General features: G+C 39.5%; 1 protein-coding gene across 2 annotated transcripts in view; it reads right to left on the reverse strand.

The window, feature by feature from the left end:
• Positions 1-617: 617 nt before the first annotated feature.
• SPATA17 (spermatogenesis associated 17) overlaps positions 618-27,955 on the reverse strand; it is a gene marked incomplete at both ends in the record, with an annotated part of 76,004 nt that continues 48,666 nt past the window's right edge. The window contains 2 exons of one of the 2 annotated variants that reach the window (XM_083605350.1): positions 618-1,115; positions 24,149-24,281. In XM_083605350.1, the coding sequence (XP_083461476.1) occupies positions 1,035-1,115; positions 24,149-24,281 (214 nt within the window). Of the gene's footprint in view, positions 1,116-24,043; positions 24,282-27,955 lie in introns of those variants that run through there. The other variant, XM_083605349.1, reaches the window with a different exon arrangement.

Below are 27,955 nucleotides of genomic sequence, written 5' to 3' on the forward strand. Positions count from 1 at the left end.
ATGCTTGGGAAAAAGATGCCTGACATATTTGATTTGTACTGCTGTCATTTAGAAAATGATGCATGTGTTGCACCTGCCCCTGAGAGCTTGATTTCTCTGTTCTTTGTGTCTGAGCTGATGTTATCTGATGTTGCCTGATAACTGTGGAAGTTTGTAAAACAATATGGCTGAGTCTACCTTAGCATTTAAGAATTTGCCTGTGTGTGGACAACTTCTGTGAGGGCTCTTCATCCCAGTTCTTTGTACTAGGAATACCTAAGAAGTAGACCAGGGGAACAAGAAAATTCTATATTGACGCTAAACTGCTGACATAAACCCCGAATGCCTTTTGTACCCATGATAAAAAAGAGACAAGGATCAGCAATAGAGAAAGAGAAAGAGTGCAAGAGACTATAAGAGTAACATCAGGAACTGAGAACCACGTGAGGAGCCGGGTGGACAACATGACTGCTTCCCTTGGTAGCACTGACATTTTCAATGAAATTAAAAGGACTTACTCACTAGCAAGTATATTTAGGACTGGGGTGCATATATATTCACTTCATGGTGCTTTGCCAATATGAGTATTACATCACATTATCAACTGATCATTTCAATCACAGGGAGATGATAATGCATTATTAACAGAGTAAGCATTTTTTATTCATTTATTTTCCTCACAGAAAAAAGGACTACATCTCTTACCTGAGTAAGTAAATTGATCTAATTCTTCAGATTGTTGAGCTTATTCCACCAGTTACTTTGATCTGCAGTCTTGCTAACAGAGAAAACAGACTAGAAATACCTATAGTTAGGAATTTCTGAAGATGGAGATCTGTCTCTATGGATGTCCTTCACACAAAAAATATGGCATGATGTAACTTGCTGGTTGCTTAGAACCATTATTTCAGAATTCCCAAACTAGGTTGTATATGAGGATTGTCTGCAGGTAGTACATGGCAATCATAAGTAATTGCTTTGCTTCACATTTTCAAAACAAAAAACCCCCTTTATTTCAAGTGTTTAAAAATTCATAGACTGGGTTGGTAGAGAAATTATACTACTGCTCCGGCTCTGGAATAGGCTTGGCCAAACTTTGCAAACAGAGGAATCGATGGTAGCACCGTTAAGAAGTCCTAGAGAAAACAAAAAGGAAAAATTAAATTGGAGCATTTCATGCTATATTGACTGCAGCCCAGACTGAATGGAACTTTCTCCCTGATTATCTCCCAGTGCGTGACAGTGTAACAATACTACACTTTCTCATACCACTTACTGGCTGCACCTGAACATCCTCACATGAATGCGTGCATAAAAAGTTAAACGTACATAGGTCTAAAAAGTGCAGTTGATTGACTCCAACAAGCCCCAAAGGCTGTGTAATATGAGCCTACATAGGTTGGATTTTTCACATGGGCATTCTATTCAAACTTATTATGACTGCATGTAAACATCTGGTGGAATAGGCATGCCGGGTGGATGGAGCTGGAAGGCAGGATTCTGTTTCCACCTTGTTCATGGGAAGAAGATGGGCAATCTAATCTGTTGGTGTTTTTTAATGGCGTGTGTATTTTATATCATGGCTGGTTTGTTTTTCACTTCAATTCAGTTTGAAGAGATCTATAGTATAAACACTGCATGAATAAATTGTCCATAGAATCATAGAATCACAGAGATGGAAGGGAACATGAGAGTCATCTAGTCCAACCCCCTGGAAAGCAGGAATCTTTTGCCCAATGTGGAGCTCAAACCCTGGGGGTCTCATGCTATGCCGACTGAGCTCGCTCTCTCTCTCTCTCTCTCTCTCTCTCTCTCTCACACACACACACACACACACACACACTTTTGAATTTTTCAGTATCTTAGTTTAACATGTAGATCATACAGTTATATATTATACAGTTTATTTTTAAAAGGAAACACACATTCAACTCATTATAACAGTCCGACACATACACATTGCAGATTGAAGAGAAAATGTAGAATGAACCAAAATAATGTTCCTCGTCACCTAACAGTTTCAGTGTTATCAATTACTTACGGTTGATTTAATTTGAATCTTTAATTGTCTGTATTTATCAAACAATATAGTTTCAGTTACATCTTGTAAATATTTACACTATCCACATACTCTCTCTTTTTAACATTGCTTAATAAAAATCAGGATCCAATGATCTGTCACATTCCTGAGTACACCAGTGAGCACTTAAGGGAGGGAACCAAAACTCTTTCCTGGCTCTTTTGCCTCAAATGTGATTAAAATTCCAGCTTTGAATCAGTCCGTAGACTTGGCAGTGCTTCAGACTAGAACTTCTGGCTCTTGCCCTCCAGCAAAATATTGAATTTTGGCTCTGATTCTGTATGGGCTATCTATGTTCATGTTATATCACACCCTCCCAGATTGTCTTGTATTTAATGTGCTGTTTTGCATATCAAGTGATGGGGGGTGGACAGGGGCTACGTGGGCGATAGCCAGAGAGGCAGAATAATGTCCATTCAATAAACAGACTAGCACCCCTTTGGCTTCCGATTCTTTACAATATATTTACCATGAGAGCTAGAAACTTCTTCTTTTTAAAATACAGATGTTCAGGGGACGGGAGGGGAGTTGTGCCAGATTCCATTAATGTGACAGACCCAGAGAATATACACATTTCTCTTTATCCTGTACTCAATGAAAACAACACTTGTCAGCCGCTCTGTGTTCCTGATAAGAATCATGGGCTCTATTGAGGGTATGAGAGGAACATCCCATCATAATTAACGTATTAGGAAATCAGAATAAAATATGAGCAGAAAAACAGCTGTCAGCATTCCTCTCAGAGTGTACCTCTGCTCCTGCCACTCTCGTCTGCATAAAACAAGGTCCAGTCATTTCTGATCCCCAAAATAAGCACTGATTGGAGAGAGCAGACGGCTTTTGCTATTAGGATGACTTGCCAGACAATAACAACCGACTGCCAGAATTAGCTCCTTGGGACAATTTAGGTGCCTTTGAAGTGAATGGCTTTTTGAGCTGGAACTAAGCCCACGCCCGGCTTCAAATCCAAGTCAAAATGACAAAAAGGAAGTCCACTGCGCCATTCATTCCCTCAGCGTAAGATTACTTTATGTTGGCAGCTGTACTGCTTATCTTGTTTAAAGGCTATTGCGCTACACACTCACAGCTGAGTATTTAAACAACTGGATCTGATCATGGGGACAGAAGTTGCTGATTATATATTCCTACTGTTTTCTGAATGGTGACACTGTTCTGTTCCTTTTGTTCTTTTTGGTAACTGTAGTGGCAGTAGTGATCAGCAGGAGGAAAAGAAGGAATTCTAACAGGGCTGGCCCTACCATTAGGTAGAGCAGGGTGGGAAACCTGTGGTCCTCTAGATCAGGGTTTTCCAAATTTGGGTCTCCAGCTGTTTTTGGACTACAACTCCCATCATCTCAAGCTAGCAGCACCAGTGGTCAGGGATGATGGGAACTGTAGCCCAAATACAGCTGGAGACCCAAGTTTGGAAAACACTGGTCTAGATGTTGTTGGATTCCAGTTTTCATCAACTGTAGGCAGCAGAGTCAGTGATTGGCTCCTCACCCCTAAGGCTGAGTGAGGTGGCCTCTTCTACCACTGGACTAGATTACCAACTCTACAATTCTATGATTTTAAGTGTCACGAGAGGGAAGTAAATTCTTATTATTTTATTATTATTATTACTGCATGAAGGGGGAGAGGTGTTTGTGGACTTTTCTGCCTCATATGCCAAAATAACTTGATCAGCTTTGGATACTATGCACTTTGACTTGGGAAGGCGCACCATTTATTCTCTGCCCCAAGAAGCAAAATATTTTGGGCAAGCCCTGAGGAAGAGTCAGTGCCAATAGCGCTAGCAATGTCGGCAGTAATAGCTTTCACAACAGAATACTCAGGCCTAGGCCCACTTAATATTTCAGTTGGTGATATTAATTAAACAACATGCATAGTTTGTAACATGACATTAACCCACCATACTATTTTCCCATGGTTAGTATCTGCAGCGTTCTCTGTGGAAATGAAATGTAAAACCCTGGGGCATACAATGCAATCTGACAATAAAGTCACTCTGCGTACCTTTCTTGATTTATCCCAGAAAAAAAAGTCATCCATTAGTCTAAATCGCTAACCTTTTCCTTTTCTTTTTTTCAGTTTCAAATTTGTTGAAATTTTTTTAGAAAGTACCGTACATAAAAGGAAAATCATCAAAAGGGGAAAAAAACAGTGGAGCTATTTCAAAATGTCACATTATTGCAAAACATTCATCGTATCATTTTTTTTTCAAGACAACCATATTTCTAAACATGGTGTGACAAGGAAGTTGGTATTTCTGAATCAGTAGCATATGAGATAAAGTCTCACCAGACTGTGCAAAAGCGTTCAGGATTCCCCACATCCTTGGACTCTCAAGCTTTTCCTTGAGGTAAGCCTAATGGCAAGAGACGATGAGAGAACGTTTCCTCCTTATACTGTGGTGTACCTGTATTATATCCAGGAATGAACTTGCCTGTGCTATTTAAAATATTGCTATAATAGAAGGCCAAATAAATTACAGCCTGGATAAACATGCCCAAAGAAACCCAAAGCTGAATGATAAAATTCTGAATCCTTTTTTTAAGCATTTTCATTTTCTGATCCCATTATCTTCCAAGGGATTATAGTCTACTACAGTTATACTGACAAGATTTAACTAGACCTAGGAACCTTTTCAATGTATTGACAATTTGACTGCCATGTAGGCTAATTATCCCATACACACAATTCAAAAGAATGCAGCAAAGAAAATGATGACAGGGAACAACAGTTTATAGACTATTGGCCCAGTCCAACAAATACAATCTGATGCTCCAATCCAGGTAGGTGACCTCAGTTCATGAAGGCAGGTTTATGATTGAATATTCCAATTTTGAATGGGGAATCATGAATGCAAACAACTACTGCATTAACAGTTCTCCAGCCTGATCCAGCAGCGAAAATTCACTTGCTTTTTAAGTAAGCTGTTCTCCCCCGAACTCTCTTTTTGGCATATTCTCCTCCCTGTTGCTCTCATACGCCTTCAGCTTGACGAAAGACAGTGTGTGTATATTCATTCAAGGAATGACAGTGGTCTATTCAACCTGGCACATCTCCATGCCAAGAAAAAATATGATGGCTTTTTTATTTGCAAGATGTTGTCTGCAGATGATGCAGCCTTGACAGCACACTCCAAGGAAGCTCTATAGTGACCCATCAACCATTCTGCCCAAGCCTGCTTGAGTTCAGCCTCACCATCAGCCTGGCAAATACCAACGTCTTGGGTCAGGAGTCACCAACACTCCACGTATCAGCACTGGTGACCAAGTAGACAATTTTGTCTACCTGGGCTCCACCATTACCAGCAACCTTTCCACTGACACTGCTGTAACTCTCCAACAGTTTGACCTTATCCCCAATGATGCACTCTTCAATTGTCTCTTGAGACAGATGGATGCCAATAGTCACACTCACTCACTCACTGTTTGGGAGGAGTAGGCCGGATTTAGCACCTCCCAAATTGCTCTCCTGTCTTCCTGTTAAAGAGATGATCAGTGCAATTAAGATTTAAGGCTATATATGTGCATAAAGGTAAAGGTAAAGGGACCCCTGACCATTAGGTCCAGACTCTGGGGTTGCGGCACTCATCTCGCTTTATTGGCTGAGGGAGCCGGCGTACAGCTTCCGGGTCATGTGGCCAGCATGACTAAGCCGTTTCTGCGAACCAGAGCAGCACACGGAAACGCCATTTACCTTCCCACCAGAGTGGTACCTATTTATCTACTTGCACTTTGACGTGCTTTCGAACTGCTAGGTTGGCAGGAGCAGGGACCAAGCAATGGGAGCTAACCCTGTCGTGGGGATTTGAACTGCTGACCTTCTGATCGGCAAGTCCTAGGCTCTGTGGTTTAACCCACAGTGCCACCCACGTCCCTTAGATATGTGAACAGCCCCAGCTGAATGCTGAAAAGGCTATTGCATGAGAGACTGGTTGTATCCAGCAATCTGGAAAATGCATATATAACCTATAGATTAAGCAGTATGTCTTGTCATGTGATTACCTTTGCAAAAGGTTGGTCATTGGGCACCAGTTATCAGCCAGTACAGCCATGTGTATGTAGCATTTCTGCAGCTCAAAGAGTTCTCTGAACCAGGGCCTATACAGGCATGTTCTTATATCTTGATTTAAATTAGGGGCTTCAATATATAATATCTATTTCAATAATATCTGAGGTTTGCAATTGAGTGGATGCATGCATAGATGGGTTTAACAGCAGGACCCATGTTTTTGAAAAATGAACTTTTGTACATGCATTATTTCATTACATTTGTGTCAAAATTTAGCAAATGGTACACATATTGAATGAGCAGGTGATTTATACACACAAAAGCTGCATATACATGAACTGAAGACATTTAACATATTTTTTAAAAAAAAATCTGACGTCATATTTGTGTGGGAACAGGGCTTAGCAATCTATTTAAAGAAAAACCAGTCAGTTACAATCAATTCATGTATCATTGTGAGAAACAGCATAAAAATGTAAGTGCCATATACTTTAGAGAAAAAAGAAGCAAAACATTAGATAGAAGGCAATACCTCCTAACTAAAGGGCCACTTGTAACAATATATAGTTATTTAGTACCTTTAGTCTATGTTGTGGTTTTTTTGGGAAAGTGCTTTGGGGTTTTATTACAATCAAGCGGTATATAAATCTTGTGAGATAAATAATGATTTCATAAAGTGGTTAAGGAGAGTTTGCATAAATTGTACAGACTAGTTTCTTAGTGATGAATTTTGTCATAATGTCACCTTGCCATACTCCTTTTAGTGAGGAACAGTAGCAAGCTTTCTTGCTAACCCAGCAAGATAGTAGACTGGTAAAGAAAAAGCGATTTATACGTGTTGTATGTGTGATATTATGCCACCAGACATTATACCACCTGATGGCGATGTGGAGTCCTGTTTTTCTCTTACCTGTTTTCCGGTTTAAATTTACAATTTAAACTGAAACACTTCTTTGACGTGTCTAGATCCAGCCTTAGACAGGATTCTCAGTTTTAATAAATAATAATAATAATACATTTTTACCCCGCCCTTCCCAATTCAGAAAACCGGGCTCAGGGCGGCTAACAATAAATTTAAAACACTTAATTGTAATACAACATAGAAGCAGCATAAAATACAGTATAAAAGCATGAATAACAATAAAGTTCAAAGTTCAAAAATCAATTTGGGGGAAATCCATCCAATAAACATTAGATAGTCACCAGGGCTAGCTGGCTGAATTAGCTCCGTCTTACAGGCCCGGCGAAAGGAGGTTAAATCCTGCAAGTCTAAAATAACAAACCTTCAAGCTTGCGGGGGGTGGGGAAATGATGCATGTCACTTCAAATCAAAGTTTGTACAATCCTTATTTTATCCGTGAAATAATTATAGATCATTTCTACATTTATCATTGGGACGCTGTTATTTAAAACCATGCAATTGGTAGACTTTGTTTTCTACTCGCCTGCCATATTCTTAGATGCTAATAGGAAGATGTGTATTCTTTTAAGAGACGATCCTTTGCTATCCTAACAACGTTTTTATTTTGAATAAACCACCCGGGAGCACTTCATGGCACAGATATTTGAGAAAGACACAGTAGGAAGTTCTGTTTACAAATCAATGGTACAAATATGGCTCCCTCCATTTAACTCTAGGGGTCCTCGCCCAAGTTTTCCCTGCAATCCTAATGCCTGTAATGGCAAAATTAGAGCTTTGAACTGAGAAGCCGCAAGACATTCCGTGACCTTTTAATGGCCATGCAGTGCTATTTAACAGAGAGAGGGAGAAAAGCAAACACGGCAATCTGCTATTAGGGCAAAATGTTGATCTAGCAAAGAGGGGCTTCCCGCCTAAATATATTAGTACTGGTTAACACTTCCAACTAGTACAAGGGCTTCTGACATGACAAAATGAGTATAACAGCCCCTTCTGTCAATACAACACAAATGTCATTTCAAGTGCTCAAAACCACTAAGCTACCCTAAAAAGATTGATTTATCTGCTCCAATGTTTCTTTGGGGCAAACTTTCCTCACAACTGAAACCAATTAGTGGGCCTGGCACTTGTAGTGCAGAATGTAGGTCAGCGTCAAGTAATAAAAAAGTATTGACTTTTCTCTGTCTGTAAGCAGCATGAAAGGGGTGCCATGGCCTTGTCGTATATGAAAAGAGCTCCATTAATTTCACTTATTTCAACAAGGGCTGTCAAATACTAATGCTTCTATTGCACTTTTCACACAAAGTACATTGACACCACTCCTGGCCTCAGTGAAATAAGGTTTAAAATATTTCAGCTAGTGAAAGAGGCCTACACTATAATTTTCAATTCCCACTAGTACATTTAGACACCTTAAGTAGCATTGCTCACAAAAACTATTGAGAGAGATTAGATGGGATATTAATCATGACTAACAATTACTTCCTGTGGCCAAAGGAATCTAATTCTTATGTATAACCCTATTAAAATAATAATCCAGAATGTTGGGTGTTTATTTTTTACAAAGCAGGCAAACACTGTCAGTTGTGGGTTTTGTGTCAACAAACACCCACAAATCACAGGTAAACCACCTGCAATGTCACACTACAATCCTGCCAGCCACTTGGTTTCCTTGCTTGGAATTTTCATGGTGCATTTTGTTCCCTGAAAAGTAGCCTTGTTTTTATGAAGACTATAGTTAGATTCACAATTACTTACAGCCATATAAACTCTGATGCGAGCTGAAAAACTCTCTGCTTGCAAATGCTCCCTCACTGAAGGAACTGTGATCTGCACACATAAAGGAATTAATTTCCTCTATCATATATGAGCAAGATATCTATGTGCAGACCTGAGAACAAATGGGCAAGTGGATTGAGGTAACAGTATCTGATACCATATGAGACAGAACCACTCAAGTGCCAGATTACCAAACAGGCAGAATAGGCAAAGGTCTATGACCCTGAAGCCTTTTAGGGGCCCCACAATAAAATATAAAAGTAATATTGATTTGATCTTAAAAGAAAATTACAATCAAGTTTTCTTAGTTCAATGTTATCCCACTAAAATAAAAAACGTATTAGGGGATAATTTGCAAGAGGACCCCTGAGATTTCAACTACCTAGGGGCACTTTAACCACTTTCCATTTGTTAACACGAATTACTAATTCCATGATCTTTTTTGGGGGAGGGGGGAGATTTCTTAACATGCTATCTTGGAAATATACCACTTCCTTGCTGCTTTGACCTTTACTCCAAATATTTAGAATGTTTGGATAAGGATTTCCTTATATTGGACAGTGATTTTAGTGATTTAGTGATTTTTAGCAGCAAGACTGAGATTTATTTTAGCCTCACTGAAGTCAGTGAGAATACACTATTTTAATTCAAGTAGTTCAACTTAATTGCTTTATAGATAGGAATCTGTGTAACCTAAGTATTTGGAGGTGGTAAAAGGCCTCCCATTGTTATTAAGAGAGTATGGATTTGATATCCCGCTTTATCACTACCCAAAGGAGTCTCAAAGCAGCTAACATTCTCCTTTCCCTTCCTCCCCCACAACAAACACTCTGTGAGGTGAGTGGGGCTGAGAGACTTCAGAGAAGTGTGACTGGCCCAAGGTCACCCAGCAGCTGCATGTGGAGGAGCGGGGAAGCGAACCCAGTTCACCAGATTACGAGTCCACCGCTCTTAACCACTACACCACACTGGCTCTAGTAGAAATCACCAAGTGAAGTCTTTACCAACCAACCAACCAAAGAAAGGATTGTTCTAATCATTCTGCAAACTATCAAATAGAACATAGATTCATGAATGAAAACACCCACTAGTTACCAATGTCTTGTCCAGTTATAACAAACACTCACATAGTTATAACATAGTCTACCAATTCATTTGCACATGAGTACCTTAGCTAAATGAAATCTTGGGGAAAGTTTTTTCTGCATAGGGATTTAATGTATTTCATTTGAACTTGAGGGTTACCTCTGAATAGTCTGTACATGACACTATGCCAAACCATATGAAATAAACCATGGCTAAGTGTGAACTGTAAAACAAAAAGAAACTGTGGCTGCAGTTTATGATGTAGCAGGGCAAACTATGAGCATGTGTTCAGATGTGGCATTAAGCCAAGCCATGGCTTAACTCTAGGTAGCACGGCAGCAGCAAGATCTAGAGAAGAGTGAAGCTCCTCTGATTTTATTGTGTGTGTCCACACTTGGCCATGGTTTGACTTAGCATTACATGGTAACCAGGCCAATATGTCAAACCCAATGTCTAATTGCCTCCTTAAAATGCAAGCAAAGCTGATTTAAAAAAACAACCCCTCTGACTTAAAAAGGCTAGCTGACTAAAATGGAGGGCAATTTTCAACTTGCTTTAATGACTTTATAAGTATGCTTTGAATCAACTTATCATTCATTTTTAAAATACAAAATGATACTGGCTAGTCATCATGAAACAATGTTGTGTCCTTCTGCATGATACTTTCATCATACTATTTTCTCTGTTTGATAGTCTATTTGGTTATTGACAGAGAGCATATGATAATATGCTGTACAAATATCAGGAAATTATTCGCACAGTGGGAAGCCCGCTAACAACATTATTTTAATATCTTATCTTTCAGACAGAGGCAGAAAACATATTAATTGCAGCTTAATATATGCAACAAACATTTCATTATAATTTTACTTAAATTTTGACCAAGCCTCTTAAGAAATAGTATATTATACATACTTCTCTCAGTGTTGTAAATCGAGGAACTAAAATCAAACAGTCTTGTGAGAAATTATAAAAGACTTGTAATTACTGCTTCTGAGTTTGAATAATTACTTATCTGATTGTCTCTTTACAAGTGGTCCAAATTAAGACTCTTAGAGCATTGTTAGTCTGTCCCTTGAGATGTCCCAAAGAGAAACAGTAAAGCTTACCTTGGAGTTTACCTCCACAAGCATTTTTGGGAGAAGGGGTTGGTTTGGCTTCAGATACACATCAAACCCACACAATGCACATGAAAACCATCCTCTGCTGCATTGGTCATATGCACACTTGCAATGCAGAAGGGGATGAGATCCAGATTTTAAAATAGAGCGATGTTGGCATAAAATTCTCCCCAGGATAACTGTTGTTGCAGCTTTTACAAGTACTAGTTCTGATGGCACTTGCTTCTGATGCTCACAGGATGACCAGGGAGGTAAGGAGAAGCACATCCAAATAATTGCCTGCCATACATATATGAACCAGAAGCTGCCACAACAAGCACGGCAGAGGTGGAACAATCAAAATAGCAGCCATGATGGGCTTAATTCCTCCCTTTTAAAGAGCCACCACTTTCTGTCCTCTTTAAAAGGAAGCATTCATTTATCACTACATTTATATGCCTCCCTTTTCTTCCAAGGAGCTCAAGGTGGTTCTCCTCCCGCAAATGTCATCCTCACAACAACCCTGTGAGGTAGGGCAGGCTAAGGGATGGTGACTGACCCAAGGTCAGTAAGCTTCATGGCTGAGTGGGGATTCAAACCCTGGCCTCCCAGGTCATAATCCAACACTAACACTATAGTACACACCTGCACACAACTGGGACAGCTTGAAACAGGCTGTCAATAGGAGGTCCACTGGGGGTTAGAGGTTGTGAAGTACAGAACAGTAGAGCAGAGAACAAATCCCAGGTGAGTCAAATGAAAGCAAGCAGCGTGCTATTTATTACATGATATCAGAGAGGCTCAACACGCAGAACAGTCAAACCTTGCAGCTTTCTCCATCATGGATTTGTGACAAGTCTGGAAACTAATGGGGGAAAGTCCACTTCTACCATATAACAGTCATTTTTGGGCATAACTCCAAGTGGAATCCTGGAGGCTTGCTTCTACACACACACACACACACACACACACACACACACACACAAAATCAAGATTAATAATCTAAGAGCCTTCTGCTGGATCAATGCCCATCCAGTCCAACTTCCTATTCTCACAGCGGCCAACCAGGAGCTTAGCATGGCAGTACTCTCTCCTGCTGTGGTTTCCAGCAACTGTTATTCAGAAGTGTGCACCCCAAAGAGTGGAGAAAGAAGATGCTCACCATAGTTAATAATCCATGATAGTCTTAGCCATGAATTTGTCTAATCCTCTTTTAAAGCCACCCTAGTTGGTGGCCATCACTACTTTTGGAAGCAGCGAATTCCATAGTTTAACAAGAAGTGCTTTCTTTTGTCTGTCCTGAGTCTTCCAGCATTCAGCTTCGCTGGATGTCCAAGAATTCCAGTGTTGGGAGAGAGGGAGAAAAACTTTCCCCTACCCACTTCTTCAACCCCATGCATAATTTTATTGCTTCTTACTTGCCTTTTCCTTAATTAAGCTTAAAAGGCCTAAATGTTATAGGCCTTTTAAGCTATGGCCTTTCCTCCATAGTTGCTCCACCCCCTTGATCAATGTGGTTACATTTCCAACTGTAAAACATATTTTTGGAGGTGAGGCAACCAGAACTATACATATTACTCCAACTGCACCACCACCTCAGATTTGTATATTTGGCAGTTTTATCTTCAATTCCTTTCCTAATTATCGCTAGTGTGAAATTTACCTTTTTCACAGCTGCTGCACAATATGAAATATCACTTGTTACTGTTTGGGAAGATTGTGATGCACAAGGTAAAGCATTCAAAAGTAAAGCCCTACTGAATTCAATGGGATGTATTCCTATGCAAGTGTGTATGGGATTGCAACCCAAATCTACGCTGCTCCTCCCAAAAAAATTCTGGAGCAATTTCTGGCATTGCCAATTTTTTATATCATACAGTTGCTTGATTAAAAAAGAGTAAGATAGATTGCACTCAGGTTTATTCAGTAATAGTGGAAAGTGTCCAACACAGTAAATGTAGAGCTGGTTCACACATGCATCACTTGATTTATCACTGCTTGGTTACCCAACTCTGACTGATGGCTATATGTGTGAACTGTCTTATCTGAATAATGGACCAATATCCCTATGTATCCATCTTCTAATTTGCATAGGTCCAACGTACCTTAGAAACAGCCACCCCTCCCCATTATGTGATCAACCCAGGGCACTTCCTAAACCATGAAATCTATTTTTGAATCAGCTGCCAAGGATGTAGAGAGAGCCATTCTTGGTCACAGTCAGTGCTTTTTTCTGGGGGGATGCAGGGGTACACATACCCCTAAACATTTTGTGAATCTAAGTTTAGCCTCATCGAGGGGCAGTATTTCAATATGAGTAGGAAAATGAGAGTACCCCTAGAAAAAAAGCACTGGTCATAGATATACAACACCTCTTCCTTAGTGATTCTTCCATCCTAACCTAAGCACGTTGTTGTTGTTGTTGTTTAGTCGTGTCCAACTCTTTGTGACCCCATGGACCAGAGCATGCCAGGCACTCCTGTCTTCCACAACCTAAGAACAGGCCTACATATTTATGTTAGATTTGGCAGGGCAAGAGTTAAGGTTATAGTGGATGAAGAGATGTCTGAATGAATTTTGTTTTGCGTTGGTAGGATATTATAATATGTTTTCACATTCTCTTTTATATTTAGTGTTACTTTCCAAGAGCCTGTAAAATGGGGTGGGGTATACATTTCCGTGAAAATGTGGCCATAAGTTTCAAAACATTGCATTTTGCCCATTTCTCTTATATCATACACCAGAGGAAATGGCACTAGCTGCCTTATTTTGTTTTGGACATATCTAATATCTATATTTGAACCAAAATTGCCAAAGATAATATTCTATTTTTGGAACTAATGCAGTCTTTATTACAGCTAAATTAAATTAAGACAGTGATGTGAATTTCCTCACAAGCTATTTCATACTTGGATACCCTTGAACTTTACTGAATCAGAGCTAAAAAACAAACGTGCAGATGAAATTGTTGGATTGGTATTTGGAACTTATTGGCTATTGTAATTCAAGCCTTAGTTTAGTGCAGGGCAATTTCCAAAAGTATTCCTTATAAACGGAATAGATGGTCAAAAGCTTCATCTTCATCCATTCACGATTAATAAATGTCATTTGTCAAATATGAACATTTGCAAATGACTAATAAATATTTTTATGAAAAAACAAGTCTACCTGAAGTGGGATTATGCTTAATATATTCTGTGCACAAATAAAATATATTTCATTTAAACTATTTCCTCAAAAGTGAAGAAATGCAATATAAATATGCAGGTATTTTTAAATCCTTCAATCATACACATTCCACTATCATACAACTAGCAGAACTAAACAAAGGGTGTATAACAAGCAATACACTTTGTTATTAGTTCTCTGTGATGTCACCAATGCAGTATAATCACTGACAAAATCAAGGGGGTACCACAGCGAACAGGAAAATAAGGGCATGGGAAAATAAGGGCAAAGGAGGAGGGGGGAAGTGGAATTTAGAATAACAGGATCAAAACACTGCAAATGTGCTAACACGTCCTGAAATCCATGAAACAGGAGATAGTTCTTGACATGTAAAGTAACAAGCAGAGAAATGAGGGAAATATATTTAGTTTCAGCCCTGTGTTATTTAAGTAATACTTTGAAGGAATGAATTTGACAGTGTATTTGTCAATACTCGTGCAGAACTTCTAAAGAATCATCATATAGCAGAATACCAGTAGAGCCTGTAAATTAGCAAGAACTTGGGATTTTAACAATTGTGCACCTTTCTACCTTAAGGAAATAAGAGGCACCGTGAAAATTCCCAACGTGATCCCAAGGGCTTGGGATTCAAGCTGAAATGTTTCTATTCTTGGGCTACTAATATATTTTGAACTTCCATTGCCAGGAGGTTTGACATTTGCAGAAACAACAAATTACACCCAATTTTGCTGAATGATATACAGAGGAATACAATCCAAATCATTCATTTAATTTAAAACCTCTGGTGAGATTTAAGACATCCATCCGCACACACTGTATCTCATGTGATTATGCCAGTATACATCAAACCCCAGTAATAACGATTCATATCCATATATGTGTATATGCTTTATTGCTACCTTTAGCGGGATTAAAAGCAGTATATCAAATTTTACAGTTGTGCTCCTTTTATTAGCTTCTTACCACTTGATCAGCTGATAGAGGCAATAATGAACACGCACACACACACACAAACACACATATCCACACAGACTGGAGTCTGCATTTGCGTGTTCTATCTTAAGAATGTAATATTTCAAAAAACAGCCTAAGCTTTGGGGAAAAAACCAATTACAGAAACAGCATTAAAAATGCCAAGCACCGGGCAGAAGCAATTCTGGATCAGTTTAAAAAAGTGATTGATGAAACTCTAATCTGAGCTGAAGGAACAGTTTCACGACAAGCTGTGACCATTCCACACACTTCATTAGCTGCCATAATTAGCCTGGTGTTTCAATTTGTTAGAACTGGTGGGGACAATTTTACTCAGAATACAAACATCAAAAAGCAGGGTCTCTCCGACTTCAGAAGTGGCTGATGAGAGGCTTTCTAGTCTTTCTGTTAACGAAAAGATTAATTACAGCTGATGGGAGGCTGTACTCTGATTGTCACTCTGTCTATGTACATTACTTTTAGCATTAGAAGAAAGACATGGTTGACACTGCGCTGCTCAATCAAGCAGCTTCACATCAGGGCACCAAGTCTGTTTTAATATGCATGGTCTTGTATTGTTTGATTGACTTGTTCTCTACTTCTCCAGGTCCCGAGCTCTGTCACCAACTAGATTGTACCAACAGAACAGCAGGTTATACAGTGGCATGCAGGGCAGGTATAATACTCAGGACATCATTATTCCATTACAGTACACACACACACACACACACACACACACACACACACACACCGTTCCTTATTAATATATCACAAAGCTTCACTTTACTTGTCCTGCTCTGCGTAAAATGACAAAAATATAATCTCCAGTCCTGGAAAAATGTAGTATTTTTTACAGAGCGGGGCAAGCAATTTATGCTAGGATAAACCTTTCTCACGTAGCACAAAGCCATCTTCACAGATACAAACGTTCATTAACTGACTCGATTTTGCATGCCTTTGCATTCTGGAAAGTCACAAAGACTCGACAGAAATTTGGGTACTTTATTCTGATCGTTCAAATTTGATCGCTTGTCTGGCTTTTTGTGGAGCATGAACCTAAAAGGTACCATCTAAGTTGAAGTCTGGAGCTATTATTAACTCAGCCTTGGTGATGAGCTATCCTTTCTGCATAGCTTGCAAGCACCACCCACTTCAGTGAACCTGCCTTTAACCAGCAGGGTTAAAGAATATACGTAATTGCAATTTTCTACCTATTATTTAGAGCACACAATAGTAGTAACTGCTACTAGCCCTGCAATCCAGACCACAACACACCCAGTCATGTCTCCCTTCTCTGTTGCTGGGCCCAGAATGTGGACCTTCTTCACTGGGGAGGGTTCATCTTGTCCCTCCTTGCTGGCCTTCTGACTTAGCATTAAAACCTTCCTGTTTAGGATAACATTGGTCTCCAGCAGATAGATGTTAATGCTTGCCAGCCATAATTATTTATGACCTCCCTCTTTGTGTTTTTACTTTGTTTTTATTCTGCCTTTTGTTTTTATTATAGTTCATGGTGCCTCTTACAGTGGTTATTTTAAAAATGTTTTATCGCTGGTCTTTGTTGGTGCCTGTTCTTTTTGTATATCGCTTTTATATTGCATCTTGCTACTTCTGTAAGCTGTAAATTACAAATCCTTCATTCATTGACAATCACATATTTGAAGCTATTAGATCAAATTAATTTTAGCACAGTGCACTTTTTGTAGCATTCAAAGAAATGGTGACGGATATCTTTCTACCTACAACAAGCACAACTGCATAGTAGTTCATGGGCAGCTACCCTGGGGCAAAACCTGGGGCTGGAGACCATAGCTAGAAGGATGGGTCAAAGCTTTGCTGGCTAAAACCGCATTTTCCCCCTAAGCGACTATAGGTTTTCCTCTTTCTGGTTAACTTGTATCCTGATTGTTCACAGATGACAACAAGCTTTTTAGCACATTCTGGTGCAACCAGCAGCACTCAAAACAAATCTGAATAACTTTGGGAAGAGGTGAGAAAGAGTTTGCCGTCTCTCTCTTTTGGGAGGTCTCCCAAAAATTTCTTGTTTGTTAACAGAGCATCAGTCTTGTTAACTATACATAAAAACTCTGCTATCCTGTAATCTCAGTAAAGAATTGTGTGGAAAATCTGCAGACTCTTTGACTTGACTTAGCAGTTATTGAAAGGTAGATTTTCTTCCCCTGCCGAAACAAGCTATTTGCCTGATTAAACATAGAAGATAGGTAACACAAGACATTTATCATGCAACAGGTGAACTAGGATTGCTAGTTAGACAGTTTAATAAGTGCCATCTAATTTTTCTCTTCAGACTATATTTATTCTTCAAAGTCCAATAACATTATCAAAGCATGGAATTTTCCCACTGAGAAATAATAGAACTAAAAATAAGGTTTTATAAAATATAGAACTGGTTGCTTGACAATCTGTATTCAAATACATTAGAAAGTGCTGACAGTGCCTTTTCTCATGCAAATAACTTTACTGAATGGCTCAAATTTTTTCTAGTCACTACTTGAAATCATTCCTTCTGAATTATTTTCTCTGAGCCACCTTCAAAGGAGTATTATTACAATGTTCTTGTTGCCCCCGCATCCGTTCACACAGACAGGAATCCAAAGGTGCCACTGCACATGTGAAAGGCACTTCTGCTTTTATCGGCATGTGTGTACTTATTTTATTTCAGAATGAATTAATTGCCCTACGTTCAAGGTTTACCCAAGCAGTATAATAAAATGTGTATGAAGTTTCTTGATTCTCCCTTGCAGCTTTATAAACCCACTGTGACACATCCCATCCCAATACAAAGGGTCTCCCAACCCTCTTGAAATGCTTTTCAGTGGCTCAGGGAACAATAATTGTAGAATTGTAGAGTTGGAAGAGACCCTGAGTATCATATAGTCCTACCCCCTGCAATGCAGGCATATGCAGCTCTCCCATACGAGGATTTAACCTACAACCACCTGTTTCTGTGATTTTTCCAACTCTACAGTATCTTTTCCAAAGTGAGGTGACAAGAACTGTACACAGCATTCCAAATGCAGTTTTACCACAGATTATGATACTGGCAGTTTGATTATCCATTTCTTTCCTGATGATCCCTACCATGGAAGCTGCATTCTTCACAGCTGATGCACACTGGCTCTGCAACTTTATCAGGCTAGCCACTATGACCCCAAGGTCTTGTTCCATCTAAGTGACCACCAGTTTAGGCCCCATGAGCATATGTGTGAAACTGAGATTCCACCCTGCCAACATGCATCACTTTATACTTGTTTATACTGAATTGCATCTGCCATTTTACCACCCAATGACTCAGTTTGGAGAAGTCCCTTTGGACCTCTTCACAATCCCGTTTTAACAACCCTGAACAGTTAAGGATCATCTGCAAACTTTGCCACGTCACTCCTTACTCTAAATTGCTTATGAACAAGTTGAAACACACAGGTCCCAATACCGATCCTTGGGGAACTTCCATTTCTGCAGCCCTCCATTGGGAGAATTGTCCATTTATCTCTGCTCTCTATTTCCCATTACTTAACCAGTTCCTGATCCACAAGAGGATCATTAAAAACAATTAAACACTGATAGAATTAAAACTATATATATGTATGCATAAACAATCTACTAAAACCATCCAAATAATTACAATAAAAACAGCATGGCACCAGTCCTTTCATTAAAAGCAGTTAGTTCCCAAAGCCTGTTGAGACAGGACTTACCCTCGCAGAAGCCATGCTGGTTCTGCTTCAGCCAGGCTTGTTCTTCTATGTGCTTGGCGGTTTTATCTTTATAATATTTTCCGCCAGTTTTCCCAAGACATTAGGAAAACAGATAAATGTTATTTTAGTTTGGCACTGACAATACAAAGGTAAAATGTCTTTGCCATTATCAATGGAATTGCACCGGTTGTGCATAGCTAAATATTTTTCTTTTCAGCCTATGCAAGGAACTTGGTATCTGATTAATGCAACTGGCAACTCAGAAGAGGTTTCCCCTTTCTTGATACTTAATTAATTGCCAATATTAATGGAATGAAACCATTTTAAACAAACAGCTAGACTGGCTGTTTTGCAGCGTGCTTGGATCATCAATTCACATATACAGACTTCTTCCTGAAATTGCAGTAGGATGGACTGTTGAGCTTGAAAAGCATATTTTATCCCAATCAGTGTGCAAAAGTAAAATTATCCATAACTAAGCCATGTTTCTCTGCCGTACAGTTTAGCTGTAATGATCCCCACACACTGCACTCACACATCAATTATGATAATCATAATCACGGTCGTTAAGCTGAATGTTCATTATTATCAGGATGCTGGTGACAGCAGATTCAATCATCGGGTGCAATGGGCAGGCAGTCACAGTCCCACCCAAGTTTCTGCAGACAGCGTTGTGCCACATTAAGCCTATGATGTGTTCCACATCCCACTCCATTTCAAAAGCTGCAGACGGTAAAGGTCAACTTTATGTTCTATGCAATATGCTTAGGTTCTCTAAATCAATTCTTTGGAGTGCTGGCTATTTTTATGCTTTGTAGATAATAAAATTCTATTTAGGGCCAAATATGCATGCACAAATAAGGAAAGAGGCACGCATCTGTGTTGTAAGTCACCTATAATAAGGCAAACAGCAGAAAGCTCTACAAAGAATGCCACTTCCTTGTTTGCAAAAGCAAGGACATACCAAAAATTACTGCCATTAAAAGCCAGATGTCTTAAAACGCATACGAAAACTAATTCCACTTCAGATTAAAGGCTGTAGGCTATAATTTCTGCTTCAGTGAATATTGAGAGAGTGCAAGTGTTCTGACAACTGAAAGATTAGTTAGTATATCTGATCGCTTGTCTGTCCAGTTTCATAGGATCTATCAGTGTTGATTAAATTCATGGCATCTAGTGGTTTCTGAATCCTGAAACTTCGCAGTTGTAAAGGCAGTATTAGTCATTTGAACCAAGCTTTGAACCAAGGAAAATACTTTCGTCAAGTGTAACGTCTGAACAAAGCACATTATTTTACCTTAAATCTTTCAGATATATAGATATATAAAGTTGTTGGTTCATCTAAGTTTTAAGTTGATTTATGGTGATTTTTGTAATCTACCATGTAATAATTCTGCTAGTGCCTTGGAAATATGAATATATGATCTTTGCCAGTGGTCTGCTATCAACTTCGCTGCATGGACACAGCAATACTATCCCCTCCATCTGAACTATGCCAAAATAGGCAACAAATACTGAACCTAGAACTGCCACCACCTTAGCAGCAACCACTAGTATGGTCGTACCGCTAGTTGCTCTCTGCATGTGCACCAGGTACTCAACTGGTGATAGAGAAATAAAAGCCTCCATTGCCTCCATTTTTAAAGACATTGTGGCTCTATGTTCATTTTGGTTCAATAGACAAAGTTGCGAACATGGATTTGGTAGATCATTTCTATCCTAAATCAGACCTGTGACTCAGGCTCACATCCTACTTTAAAATTTCTGCTTGGGTTCACAAAGAAGCTCACAATGCTATATTAAAAAATTGAAAAAGAAATATAAAGCTATAGCTTTTAACTTAATCACAATTTCCCATTATGTCAGAACCACAGGCGTGGGGAACTTTTGGCCTATCAGATGTTGCCCATCATCCCTAGCCATTGACCATGCTTGCTGGAGCTGATGGGAGTTGTAGTTCAGCAACATCCAGAGGGCCAAAGGTTCCCTGCTCCTGGTTTAAACAAACCACAGTTCTCCAAGTCTGGACAAAATGGGAAACCATGGCTAGCTTAAGCGCAAAAGTGGCTTTCAATTTTCTCATTGTAGGTGGAAATAAGGGAGAGGGGGAAGTACAGGTCTCAGCATGGCAGGAAACCATGGTATCTGTTATGTCTGAACTGAACCAAAGTGTGCTTAATCTCTTCTTAGGCTACAATTATTATTTATTTATTTTTTCAAATTTTTAAATTAATTTTTCAATTTTTTTAAAACAAACAAACAAATACACAAACAAACATAAATCTCAGCCTATTTAAACTTATCTTAGTAACATTGTTAAGTGACTTCCCCGTATCCTCCTGGTTGAATTTCAATGTATATCATTTTAACAGTTTTCCAAAACCAATGTTCTTATAAAATTAACTTAATCCTTTGGCTACAATTATTATTGTGTTGCTTCTCAAATAATAATAATAATAATAATAATAATAATAATAATAATAATAATTTATTATTTATACCCCGCCCATCTGGCTGGGCCTCCCCAGCCACTCTGGGTGGCTTCCATAAAAACCAAAAATACAGTAAAATATCACACGTTAAAAACTTCCCTGAACAGGGCTGCCTTAAGATGTCTTCTGAATGTCAGGTAGTTGTTTATCGCTTTGACATCTGCTGGAAGGGCGTTCCACAGGGCGGGCGCCACTACCGAGAAGGCCCTCTGCCTGGTTCCCTGTAGCTTTGCTTCTCGCAATGAGGGAACCGCCAGAAGGCCCTCGGTGCTGGACCTCAGCGTCCGGGCAGAATGATGGGGGTGGAGACGCTCCTTCAGGTATACTGGACCGAGGCCGTTTAGGGCTTTAAAGGTCAGCACCAACACTTTGAATTGTGCTCGGAAACGTACTGGGAGCCAATGTAGGTCTTTCAAGACCGGTGTTATATGGTCTCGGCGGCCGCCCCCAGTCACCAGTCTAGCTGCCACATTCTGGATTAGTTGTAGTTTCTGAGTCACCTTCAAAGGTAGCCCCACGTAGAGTGCATTGCAGTAGTCCAAGTGTCAAATTATGGTTTGACACTGTAGGAATGAGCCCTGTGTCTGTGTGTGTGCATGCCCCTTTCCTCTCTCCTGGTCCCACAAGCTCCTCTTCAATTAGTTATTTCCTAATATGATCAAAGCATAGGTTGCTTTTATGTCAAACTGACAAAACATGGGTTACACATGCCCTCCAAACCAAGACTGCAAAACAGCTTCAGCTTCAAACCATGTTTGCGATTTTAGTTTGGAGGGCAAGTACAAAACAGTTTTACCAGTGAAACATCAAAATATGGTTTGTTCAAGCCAAATTACAACTGAAGTACAGCATATGCATGGTGGGGAGGGAGCGCGTAACCGCTGCTCTTTCCTATAGCATCAAACCATGATTTAGCATGGTATCTGAATGAAGCCACTATCAATTAGGTAACAAAAGCTGCAGTTCAGTTCACATTAAGGTTGCTTAAATCACATTGATTTCTATGGGATTTGAGTTGCAGAACTGGAGCCCAAATATGTATTTTGCTGCTATAGACTAATGCAGCTATGAACTAGAGTGGGTCAAAAGGTCAGTATCTTGGGCAGCAATTATTTGAATTTTATCATCTGACACTGTAAACTGTTAGCGTATCTAGTAGGCTGTAATCCCCACCCCAGGATGCTACAGAGAAAATCATGTGTCAAGGTAGCAGAACCCAAGTGTGCAGAGCAGTTTCTATGTAGTCTCTTTTAACTTGAGTCTACAGGGAGCTTACATAAAATCAGAATTTTTTTGCTTCCCCAAACTGACAAGAACTCAGAAAAGCAGCCGAGAAGCAATTGTTCAATTGTTTTCTTTCCATTTCATGCTTTGTGACTGATGATCTATATTAGTTCCGTTTTTAAACTTTTGACATCCTATCCCATATTGAATTCCTTCCACTGAACAGCTATTTATACAATGTTAAAAGTTTTGAGAAACATTGAGGCCTGTAGCAAGAAATTCTGAAATGAGATTTTAGCAAATCAGACAATTCTGGAAATGTCTGAAAACAGCAATACATTTCCAGTCATGTTTAGTCATGTTTAGAGAAAGTAACAGACAAACTATTTTCTTCTCTTGTTATTGAAAGATTCCACCATTATTTTCTCCTTCTTTGCAAAACAAACAGGGTTGGGGGAAAAGGTCACCCTATTTTATGTGATCCTCACAGGGAAAGGAAGCAAATTTAGGTCCCCAAACAGAGATGTGAGTTCACCATTTTTTCAGGTGTGTGTGTTGAACTTTGCTGCCATTTGAGGAGGTGGGTTCTTTAACCCTGAATGTAATCAAGAACAACACACGAAAAACCCCTGATATCTCCACCTCTTCTTCCTTGCTCACCTTGGCCAGAAAGAAACACAACCTTAATTCTCCTCTTCATTTGACCCCCAACTTCTTGTCGACTTAATCACACTGATCCTTTATATAATAGTATGGCAATGTTATCAACAACTGGGATTGCCCTATGCCGGTTTTCTTTAATATATTAACAAAATATGTTTGAAACTCTTAATAGAAATACAAAAACACACAACAAAAACCAGGGTAAGGTTGTTGCATATAATTTGGGGAACTGGACTTTTATCCAGTAATCACTTATGCTGTGCATGCGCGCATTGAGGTCCTTCTTTTGCTAGACTTCCCTGTTCATTTCAATGCAGTGAAATGTTAATCCTTTTGGTACAATCTCAAGAACTGGTGTAAAGCGTTGAGCACCCTCATCTTTGAATGTTCTTCAGTGCAGAAAAGGGAAACTACCCGTCTTACAAAATGCAGCCCTAAGAATAATACTTTTTAAAATACATTATTGGTAAGTGAAAGTTTTAATTTCATTATGCCAAACCACCGTGTGTGTGTGTGTGTGTGTGTGTGTGTGTGTGTGTGTGTTGTGATGTTCTTAATTATTGTGTACAATTCCTGCACTTATTATGTTCCTTGTTGCCTTGAGGAGGAGGAGGAAGAGTAATCTTTAAGCATCAGATTTCAATAATTAGGGCAATATTTCTATAGCTTCATATTTACCTGATTTTTAAAAAAGTAAAAGCTTATTCTTTTTAACAATTTCAATTTTTTCCTTTTTCTTCGATATACAGCAGAGGAGTTTCGGTTCATATTTTATTCTCATGAAAGCACTGTATAGTTTCCCAATTCAGTGAGCTTTTATGTCATTTCAGTAGAAATTGATTTAGTGGAGTGGATCTGATTGATTTTGATATTTTTAAGAAGTCTACAAAGCTGTAACTTTGCTTTGGTTTCCCAACATAACTCACCTTATTTGTTATCCATTTCTCTGGGTGTTCTTCCCGGAAGTGTTTGAGCCCGTAACTCGATTGACCATATTTACTAGATGTTTGGATTGATGGGACATACTTATCAACTCTGTGGCCTGAAAATGGCAAAAACCTGAAAGGTGAAACACATATATGTTTATTTAATATATTTTCTCATTCTACTAGTACAGGTCATATAAATCACAAGGGAACTGTACAATGTGGAAAGCATTTGTTTCAGTGCACAACCATTTTATACAGCCATAGTCTATCATTGCTGTTACATAGTTAATGAATGCCCCCCTTTACCTCTCCCGTATGCCTTTCATTTTGCATAGTACAGCTGAAAGTAAATTACACAGGAGCTGCTTTATAAAAACTTCACCATCTCAACAGAAATGATGGCAGTACAGGCAATGACCAATTTGTGCAGGGATTACACTCCTGACTCCCACGTGTGCCAGTAGAGTGCGCATAAGCCTGCTCTGCCCCACCCCCATTCTGCTCCCTTTTATGGCCGCTTCCGGGTCACCACAATGTGTGTAAATCAGCCATTTGCCTGTACAGCCTATTCTGGGGCCAAATTATTCTTCAACAATTAAAAGAGAGACCGGGATTAAAATATCACCCTTTGCAAACTTAGGGACAGCTTCAGGTATTTCGTTTTCTAAAGCTTCAGATCAATCACTAGAGAGAGCTGATTTGGCTATGCGCCATGTGCTTCAGTTACTTCTGGTTTGGACTACTGCACTATGCTGGTCATGAGCCAGCCCTTGGAAAGTGTTCCCAACTTCAGCTGGTTCAAAATGCTGCTGCCGAAATTCTGATGATGATGATGACTACAGTGGTACCTTGGCTCTTCAACTCCCGAAACCATTCAAAAACCAAGGCACGGCTTCCGATTGGCTGCAGGAGCTTCCTGCACTCAATCGGAAGCTGTAGAAGCCGCAGAAGACATTTGGCTTCCAAATAATGTTCGCAAACTGGACACATACTTCCAGGTTTGTGGCGTTTGGGAGCTGATTTGTTTGACAACTAAGCCGTTTGGGAACCAAGGTGCCATTGTATTATGAATCCTGCACACTGTTCCTGAGTGCATCAGAGGCAGAATGGAGGTGGGGAGGGTGAGTTGGCTGAGAAGGGATGCAACTCAGTGGTTTAGGATGCAGAAGGTCACAGGTTCAATCTCTGGCACTGCTGAATAGGACTCCTGCCGGAAACCTTGGAGAGCCAGTCAGTGTAGACAATACTGATCGAAAGCAACAGGCCCCCACGCATCTCCCCATTTCCTTCACTAGGAACTAGTCCTGGTGGGGATTTCTTCCGTACCTCATCTACGGGTTCTGGAGACATGAACAGAATTCATTTTGTATCAAACTCCAATAAAATAACAGTGGTAAGCAATGTAACTACCCCTTCTCTTCAGGTGCGGAGGTGCAGGAAAGTAATTTGACATCAAGAGAAATTCTTGCTAAGGGGAAAAAGTTGGTTGTTTGCTCATTAGGTGGGGCATCAAATAGGATACCATAATACTGTAGTGAGAATAGAAGCCAACTCCCAGGGGCTGTGGGGGCTTTGGCCCCCACAATAAAATATTAGATGGGGCAGGGCCCCCACAAAGTTGATAGGCATTTCCATTCAAATGGTATATGTGGGACTGTGTCATGTGATCAATTACGCATTGTGTCATGTGATCGGTTATGCGGGGCAGGGCTTACCTGGGCCTCCAAAATAATTTATTCAAGTTGGCACCCCTGGTAGTAAGAAAGGGTAATTACGGTGCTCCCTGAGAGTAAAGGCACTTATGAAAAAGACTCTGTGGATCATACCCTAAATTATTAGATCACTGTCTGTACCACAAGGAAAATGTTATTGTTCCCAGATATCAGAAGGCTAAATCAAGTTGTCATTTCCCCCAGATGCTATACTGAACAGTGTAAAATGAAAAAAGAAGAGGCCCTTTAAAAAAGATAGGAAACATTTATTTTCTTTTTCTTTTTGAAAAGCTTCCAATAGAAAGTTTTTAATGGTTGCGTACTACTTTTTGCGATGCCATCTGAAAAAACACCCAATTTTCTTATTTTAACTGCTGAATTCTATTTTTAAATCCTTTACTGAAAGGATTTAATATTTCATCAACAGTAAATTATATCAATAAACCTTCCTTGTGGGGAAACAAATTGGTCTTTATTAGCATCTGGCCAGTCAAATTGCCCATAAAGAATTCAAAACCAAGGGCTCTTGAAAATTAACAAAACAAAAGCACAGAAGTAGCAGAGCTTTAAATTATACAAAGCTACAGAAGCATGTATATACTCATGGGGCAGGTGGCTTTCATATAAGACAGATTATAGCACTTCTAGGGCTAATTTGCACATGGGATGGACATCACACACAAAAAAAATTAATGTGGCCCCAATGTCCCTGAGTATACATAGGAGTTGCTGGAAGCCGGCTGCTCCACTTACAGTTTTTATCACTTCTGAATTGCATTTTAATAGTACATTTTTCTTTTGTTCAGACATGAAAGAAAATTGGCTCTCTCCAGGGATTGGATGATGACTGAAAGACAAGGCTAGTAGCAAAGGAATTTGCCCACGAATGCATGGAATTTAGGGTAGTCTTAATGCTCAGAACAAGGTGTATGTAAAAATAACTTTCTATAATAAGGAATACATTGTTAAGTGCTGTAAAACATCAAAGACTATATGCCTGGTTTATAATAGAAATATATGCAGATTCCTTTGTTTATAGGATTCTTTCATTTGGCATTTATTAGTAGAAATTCTTAATTTTATAACCCAGGAAAGCCTTGCATCCTGATAATAAAAGACATTGAGAATAGCCCCGATTCAAAACACAAATGTTTACAGAAAGTGAAGGATTTCATGATCTAATTATATATTGTGACTTGCATTAAAATATATAATGAAATGGCTTCCATCTTGGCAGATGTACTAGGGTCTTAATATTGGATTGCCAGAGCAAAATAGCACAGGAACTGTATTTAAATTTTGAGATAAAGTCATTAACCCAAACTAGGCTTTAGACTATCATAAAGAATTCAGACCTTCCTGTAGAAGATTTGTGACAACCTCAAGTTCTCAAGGTAGGACACAGTGAGCTCCTGTCATTTTAGAAACAAAACTGCTTGAAAATTGCAACACAAGAGAAATCAAATATAAACAATTCTGGTGATGGTGTACAGCGTCCTTTGCGGCCTAGCAGTGTGTTTTGTGGTCATAATAAGATGGACCTCAAGGAAACAAGCTAAGATGGCAGGTTATAGGTTTTACTTAGTGGCCCTCAAAGAGAGCAGTTCAGTTTTGTGTATGAGAGCAAGTGAGACTCCAGCATTATACCTGCTGCTCTACCAGTGCTCTCTTTCCAGTGCAAGACTGGAAGACTTAACTTGGTGGATGTACAAGCCAAGGCCTGAGTACCACCAGCTGACCCAAAAAGTCAATTCTTGTCCATCAGGCCCTATAAAGCCAGAGTCACAAAGCTTGCTGGTTAGTTTGACAACTTGTCTCACTGTGTGAAGATTCTGCCTAACGGTCAGTCCCTTAGTTTGGCCCATGAACCACCACCTGCTTTGGACCGCCTCTCTGCTTCTGGCCCACTTGGATTGACAGCCAAATTCTCCTGGGTCCCAGAACCCAACTGTTTGGAAAAGCCCTTCTCAACCTTGGGTCTCCAACATGTTGTTGGACTATAACTCCCATCATTCCTAGTCAGCATGGCCAGTGGTCAGGGATGATGGGAGTTGTAGTCTAATGACAGCTGGAGTCCCAAGTTAAGAAAGGC

This window comes from Podarcis filfolensis (genome assembly GCF_964270895.1).
Source record: "Podarcis filfolensis genome assembly, chromosome: 3".
NCBI lineage: Eukaryota > Metazoa > Chordata > Lepidosauria > Squamata > Lacertidae > Podarcis > Podarcis filfolensis.